This window comes from Papio anubis, unplaced genomic scaffold, assembly GCF_008728515.1.
Source record: "Papio anubis isolate 15944 unplaced genomic scaffold, Panubis1.0 scaffold922, whole genome shotgun sequence".
NCBI classification, from domain to species: Eukaryota; Metazoa; Chordata; class Mammalia; order Primates; family Cercopithecidae; genus Papio; species Papio anubis.
The window spans coordinates 22,739-30,434 of record NW_022169472.1 but is presented as its reverse complement, the minus strand read 5'-3'; the positions used below and the strand labels follow the sequence as shown (position 1 = coordinate 30,434).

The following is a 7,696-nucleotide window of genomic DNA, read 5'->3' as shown; positions in this document are numbered from 1 at the left end:
GAGCCTGGGAGGCGGAGGTTTCAGTGAGCAGAGATGGTGCCACTTCACTCCAGCCTGGGGGTAACAGAGCAAGACTTCGTCTCAAAAAAAATAAATAAATAAATAAGAAAGTCAGCCTGCGCTGGGTGCCATGGTTCATGCCTGTAAACCTAGCACTTTTGGAGGCCAAAGTGGGAGGACTGCTTGCAGCCAGGAATTTGACTAGTCTGGGCAACATAGCAAGACCCTGTTTCTACCAAAAACTAAAAATAAAAAATTAGCCGGGACTGGGGGCACGTGCTTGTAGTCCCAACTACTCTGGAGGCTGAGGTGGGAGAATCACTTGAACCCAAGAGTTCAAGGCTGCAGTGAGCTATGATTGTTCCGCTGCACTCCAGCCTGGGCAACTGAAAGAGACCCTGAACTTTAAAACCTCTTGGTCCAGTAATGACATCTAATGCCCACAGGAGCAGATATTGGCAGTGACCATCTCAGCACCTTGCAGAAGGCAGGAGAAATCCCGTAGAGGCCAGGCTGAGAAACCAGTTTTGGTATTAATCTTCCACCCTTGGGCTCTCCAGACTCTACTGGAGCTGGCATTTGAACCCATACCATGTCTGCCCAGTTACCTCCTTTTCAGCTCCTCCCACCTCTTAGAGCGCCTTCTTTCATTTTGCAGATCAGCGGTTTGAGTGCTACGTTTGCAGAAATTTTCTTGGAAATAATCCAAAGCAGTCTTCCTGAAGGAGTCAGACTGTCAGTGAAGGAGGTAGGTGCTGGTTTGAGAAGAGGCCCCTGCTGGCCTGCATATGCTCAAAATAAGGATAAGAACATCTGGGCTGGGCGCGGTGGCTCACGTCTGTAATCCCAGCACTTTAGGAGGCCGAGGCGGGTGGATCACGAGGTCAGGAGATCGAGACCATCCTGGCTAATATGGTGAAACCCCGTCACTACTAAAAATACAAAAATTAGCCAGGCGTGGTGGTGGGCGCCTGTAGTCCCAGCGACTTGGGAAGCTGAGGCAGGAGAATGGCGTGAACAAGGGAGGTGGAGCTTGCAGTGAGCCGAGATCGTGCCACTGCACTCCAGCCTGGGCGACAGAGCGAGACTCCATCTCAAAAAAAGAAAAAAAAAAAGAACACATCTGGACTGGCTTTAGAAAGAACAGAGAAATGTGGATAATGTGGCCTAAATAATAATCAGAAAAGTTGTATACTCTGATGACACTGTGATCATTAGTCCAGCTTCTGAGGCATCAGGGATGATGCTTTGTGGCCTACAAGTGCTGAGTTTCAACACAGCATCCTGATGTTGGTGGTGAGCCTATGAGGCCCCAGAATTCTCTCCTTTCAGACAGTTGTGTGGAAGAAAGAACATGGGTTAAGATAGTATATGGTGTAATAAATCAGAACACAAATAGGAAAATATATGTTAGAGAAAAGGTTCCTGGATCTTCAAGTCTTGACTGTAGCTTGACTAAATATATTTCATAAAGAATGCTAGTCAATAGGATGTTTGGTCAGGCATGGAAAACTTGGAGAACATTAGGAATCTTAGCCTAAATACTGAGTATTTGGGTCCAATTGCCAAGATGATCCTTCTTATGACACAGATGTATAAGGTCATCTTAGATTGGTACCATTTGCTCCATCCAGTTCTGCTTGTTCTGAGTCTATGCTTGTCAAGCTTCTTCTGGTTAGTATTTGGGCTTCATACAGATCTGGGTACAGAGACACTACGTGCTGGTCATGCTGCCTTAAAACAGTCCAATCCCTGTTTGTTTTATTTCCTATGTAAATAATTTTGGTATTCTCTCTCTCTCTTTTAAATGCTTCTATTGTGATAGTTATAGCATTTTGACATTAAATCTTCATATATCTGTCTTTTCTAACTAGACTGCAAGTTCACTGAAAGCAAGGAGGAAATCTGATTCAAGTTTGAATCCCCTATGCTATACTATACTATAAGTCTGCTACATAGTAGATAATAAAAGTTACTTGAATCTGAATGATTCTCTACAGAGCTGGTTCATGGTCCCTTTCTGGATGCTGTGCATATCTGGATAACTAAAAGCTCTGCAGTGATTTCCACTTATTTTCTTTTTCTTCTCCTTAGCACACTGAAGAAGATTTCAAGGGACGATTCAAAGCTCGACCAGAACTGGAAGAACTGTTGGCCAAGTTGAACTAGCTACTGTAGACTCTTTCATGCCCGCAATGGTCATATTGAGTGCCAAGGAGAAGAGCTTACTGGGTAGTCAGAGTTCATCAGGAGACCTGACCCTTAGATTTCATAAGTACCCATTCCCATAGCCAGTAATGTCCTCACTCCTCTGTGGCATGGCTGTACTTGCCATTTGTTACCACTTATCTATGACGCAACCCTTGTTATCTTCCATCTAATAAAAATCTGCTGCTGATATGTATATATATGTGTGTGTGAGAGAGAGAAATTGGCCCATCCTGTGGAGTATCTTTAAGAGATTCTATATTCTGGCCAGGCACGGTGGTGCATCCCTCTAATCCCAGCACTTTGTGAGGCTGAGGCAGGAGGACTGCTTGAGGCCAGGAGCTTAAGACCAGCCTGGCAACATTCTGTCTTTACCAAAAACATTTTTTTTTTTTTGCGAGACGGAGTCTCGCTCTGTTGCCCAGGCTGGAGTGCAGTGGCATGATCTCGGCTCACTGCAAGCTCCGCCTCCCTTGTTCACGCCATTCTCCTGCCTCAGTCTCCTGAGTAGCTGGGACTACAGGTGCCTGCCACCACGCCTGGCTAATTATTTGTATTTTCAGTAGAGACGGGGTTTCACCGTGTTAGCCAGGATGGTCTCTATCTCCTGTCCTTGTGATCCGCCCACCTCGGCCTCCCAAAGTGCTGGGATTACAGGCGTGAGCCACAGCGCCCAGCCAAACATTTTTTTTTTAATTAGCTGGACGTGGTGGTATGCACTTATAGTCCCACTACTCGGGAGGCTGAGGCAGGAGAATTGCTTGAGCCCAGTAGTTCAAGACTGTAGGAGCTATGATTTTGCCATTGTACTCTAGCCTGGCTGACAGAGTAAGATCCTTTCTTTTTTTTTTTTAAAAAAAAGAGATTCTATTTTCTCTTTGCCTGATGCTTTAGCACAGAAGCACGTTCCCCTTCCACATTTCTCCAACTAGAGTGAATTCATCCTTTAAAGCAATCTGGCATAGTGTCCTGTAGTGAAGCAGAGGATCATAACATAAGTAAACTCTCTATGGGTGGAAGTTGGAGAGAGGGACATTTTGGCTTTGTACATGAAAAAACTCTCCAGATAGAAACAGATTCTGCCCATAAGTGAAATAAAATGCTTTGTGGGCGTAATAAGTGATTTATAAGTATTCAGGTAGATGTTACATAACTGCTAATTAAGTTACTCTGGATTGAGTTTAAGCAAAGACTTGAAAGTTGATCTTGGCCAGGTGTCAGTAAACTACTGCCCATGAACAAAATCCTACCCACTGCCTGTTTGTGTGGTTTTTAATAATATATTGAGGTGAAATTCATATATACAAAATTAAACTTTTTTTTTTTTTTAAACGGAGTCTCGCTGTGTCACCCAGGCTGGAGTGCAGTGGTGTGATCTTGGCTCACTGCAACCTCCGCCTCCTGGATTCAAGCAATTCTCCTGCCTCAGCCTCCCAAGTAGCTGGTACTACAGGCGCCCGCCAACACGCCCAGCTATTTTTATTTTTTTGAGATGAAGTCTTGCTCTTGTTGCCCCGGCTGGAGTGCAATGGTGCCATCTCGACTCACTGCAACCTCTGCCTCCTGTGTTCAAGCAATTCTTCTGCCTCAGCCTCCCGAATAGCTGGGATTACAGGTGCCTGCCACCACGCCCGGCTAATTTTTGTATTTTTAGTAGAGATGGGGTTTTACCATGTTGGCCAGGGTGGCCTTGAACTCCTGACCTCAGGCGATCCACCCACCTCAGCCTCCCAAAATCGCTGGGATTACAGGCATGAGCTGCCGCCGCACCTGACCTTAAACATTTTAAACTTGAGTAATTCAGTAGCATTTATTTAGTACATTCACAATGTTGTGCAGTCACCAGCTCTATCTAGTTCCAAAACCCCTCCGTTTTTTTTGAAATAAAGGTTTATAGGATCAGAGCCATGCGTATTCACTTACATACTGTCTCTGGTTGCTTTAATGCTACAATGGCAGAGTTGGGTAGCTGCATGTGTATTGCCTCTGTATCATATGGGCAATGGGCAGTGTCACATGTTTTCCATTTGGAAACCTGGAAAAAATAGCAGTCTTTTCCAGTTGCTCAGTTGTTATCAATATATGGAAGCAGGAATCAGGATTTCATAAATTGACAAGACACTGGAGCTTAAGGACTTTAGGATCCAGCCAACCTAATTGTCTCTTTTAGCTAGTACAGGTTAGGAGCCCATAGAGGGCAATTCTTTGCCCAAGGTCATGGGATATGTCACTGGCAGAGGGGCAGCAGGATTCAAATCTCGATTCCTAATCCGTCTTTTTCTATCACATCACTCAGGGATGAGTCAGGCTTCTTACACAGGAGGCAGCTGGATTCTGTCACCTTGGAGCTCTTGTGTCACTGACCTAGTTGATGATTTATGCTCTCACCAGAGTCAGAGAGCTTTTGTTGCTCATGATTAGTTTGCCCTGAGACAAATGGAAGTTACTCTTAATGCCTTATCCTGGTAAGAAGGACTGGAGATATTCTGATTGCCAGAACCTCAGGGTTACAAAACAACTATGAGCTTTGACTCTTCTGGAGGGAGGTCCAGAAGGAAATGGATGTTCTTACGATCACATGGCAGTAAAACCACACGGAACACAAGTCTTCTGGCTCCAGGTTGAAAATGCCTTCTCTTCCCTCCCTGAGACAACCTGCTAAAGGAAAAGAGGCAAAGAAACCTGAGTTGTGCCTGGCTTCCACATTTATTCATTTCTAGCCCACTGAACTTCAGATTTCTGATCAGAAGAATGAGCATAATCCTTTTTTAGGGATTTGAGATGGAGATAATATATATAATGGGCCGGGCGCGGTGGCTCAAGGCCTGTAATCCCAGCACTTTGGGAGGCCGAGACGGGCGGATCACAAGGTCAGGAGATTGAGACCATCCTGGCTAACACGGTGAAACCCCGTCTCTACTAAAACAAAAAAATACAAAAAACTAGCCGGGTGAGGTGGCGGGCGCCTGTAGTCCCAGCTACTCAGGAGGCTGAGGCAGGAGAATGGCGTAAACCCGGGAGGCGGAGCTTGCAGTGAGCTGAGATCCGGCCACTGCACTCCAGCCTGGGTGACAGAGCGAGACTCCGTCTCAAAAAAAAAAAAAAAATATATATATATATATATATATATATATAAAATGAACTAGTAATGCTCAGTAAATGTTATATTTCCTTCCCTTCTAAAACTTCTTTGGCATACTTTTTTAAAAGATTTTTTTCATTGAGGTATTATTTATATATAGTGACATACAGATCTTGAACATATATTTGATCAATTTTGAAAATACATCTACCTACCCATGAAACCCATACTTGTATCAAGATAAAGAACATGTGCATCACCCCAAAAAGTTCCCTCATAATCTTCTTCCCCCAAGATGGAGTTTTGCTCTGTCGCCCAGGCTGGAGTGCAGTGGCACAATCTTGGTTCACTGCAACCTCTGCCTCCTGGGTTCAAGCAATTCTCCTGCCTCAGCCTCCCGAGTAGCTGGGGTTACAGGCATATGCCACCACACCTGGCCAATTTTTGTATTTTTAGTAGAGACAGGGTTTTGCCATGTTGGCTAGCCTGGTCTCAAACTGGCTGGTCTCGAACTCCTGACCTCATGATCCGCCTGCCTCAGCCTCCCAAAGTGTTGGGATTACAGGTGTGAGTGACTGCATATGGCCATCTTTCACGTTTTCTCCAAGAAGTAACCACTAACCTCGTTTCTACTGCCATAGATTAGTTTTGCCTATCTAGTACTACATATAAATGAAATATACAGTATGCTTTTCTGTCTGACTTCATCCGTTTAGCATAATGTTTTATCCCTTGTGTTACACGTATCAGTAGTTCATTCCTTCAGCATACTTTTAGTTTTGAATATCCTAGTTGGGGTTAAATTATTCCTAGTAGTGCCATGAAATCACAAGGGATAGGCAGGAGAGAAGAAGGAATGTCAGCGGATTGAGAGTCAGAATAGGTGGGTTCTAATCCTGGCTCTATCAATCAATACATAACCTTGGGGATGAACTATTTTGGTCTTCATTTTACAAATGTGTTAACTGGCCCAGGGAGAGAGAGAGACTTGTCTAAGGTCACCTAATTAGCCAGTGGCAGAGCCAAGGATGGTTTAAGGTCACACAATTCCTGGTTGAGTGCACATTACTGAGATTTTTAAAAAAGGATTTTTATATAGATCACTATTTTTTTTTTTTTTTTGAGACAGAGTTTTGCTTTTATCACCTAGGCTGGAGTGCAATGGCGCAATCTCGGCTCACTGCAACCTCTGCCTCCCAGGTTCAATCGATTCTCCTGCCTCAGCCTCCTGAGTAGTTGGGATTACAGGCACCCGCCACTACACCCGGCTAATTTTTGTATTTTTAGTAGAGACTGGGTTTCACCATGTTGGCCAGGCTGGTCTTGAACTCCTGACCTCAGGTGATCCACCCGCCTTGGCCTCCCAAAATGCTGGGATTACAGGTGTGAGCCACCACACCCGGCCAGATCACTAACTTTCAAGGATAGGATGCCTAGGTAAAATGGGCAGTTTTCCTAGTTGAGGCCAGCAGATTCCTCAGCTTCATGTTTTTGTCCCTTTCCTCTGGCTGAGGATGACTTGTTCCTCCACCATGGAAGCCTGGAAATGGCCAGCTGTGAATTCTGAAAAGGTATGTTTTAGACACATTCAAACACATCTAGGTATTTTGGTCACTCAGATACTAGCAATGCTGAGGCCCCTGGGTCCCCTGTTTCTAGTGTACTTAAGGAAAGCTTTCTGAGCCTGTATTGGGTGTGCCTAGAACTAATCCTGATGGAGAGACACTGCATACAGAGGTAGCCAATGTGTCTTGTGCTTGTTTAATCTGTACTTTGATCTCTTTGTGAATTTTTGTTTTCATGTGTCTGATCTTCCCGCAATCTGAAATGATTCATTTGACTATAATAATCCCTCTGGAATAACTTTCATTCTCAGACATTTCAGCTCATTTTAGAAAATCAGCTCACCATTGAGTGTCCAGGATCTGAAGAATGAAAACCCTTCAAAAGATAGCTGCTGACAGGGAAGAATCCCTGCTACCTCCTCTGCTTGCTTTAAGTCCTTGCTGAGCGAGAAGGGAGCCCCAGCATTTTCTACAGGAAAATATAAGGATTCAATCTGGACTTGCTTCAGTTCTCTTTGGGTTTCTGAAGTTTTCAGCAGCTCAAGGACTTAGTCTGGCAACTTTATGGAGAGAGGGTGGGAGGAGTATCTTCTTAGTCATGTAGTAAAACGCATTGCAGTGCACCTTTGTACCGAGCACAAGGCCAAGTCCCCAGCCAAGGACCTTGAAAGGAAGAGCTAAACCATGAGTCTGCCCTAGGCCTAGCCAAGAGAGGCATCAAGCCAAGAGGTCTCTCCACTCATCCCTGGCACCAAGCCTCTAAGCAGAGGCAACCCAAAGCTGCCAGAGTTAGATCCTATAGGGACAGGTATGAACCACCTTAAAGTCCAGCTCCTAGACT

General features: G+C 44.8%; 1 protein-coding gene across 1 annotated transcript; it reads left to right on the top strand.

Annotated features, from left to right (window-relative positions):
- Positions 1-364: 364 nt before the first annotated feature.
- On the top strand, positions 365-2,406 carry LOC116273589 (39S ribosomal protein L48, mitochondrial-like). The gene is made up of 2 exons (XM_031662730.1): positions 365-748; positions 2,095-2,406. Exons 1-2 carry the CDS (start codon positions 593-595, stop codon positions 2,167-2,169), a joined length of 231 nt encoding a protein of 76 aa, XP_031518590.1. The 5' UTR covers positions 365-592; the 3' UTR covers positions 2,170-2,406.
- Positions 2,407-7,696: the final 5,290 nt, after the last annotated feature.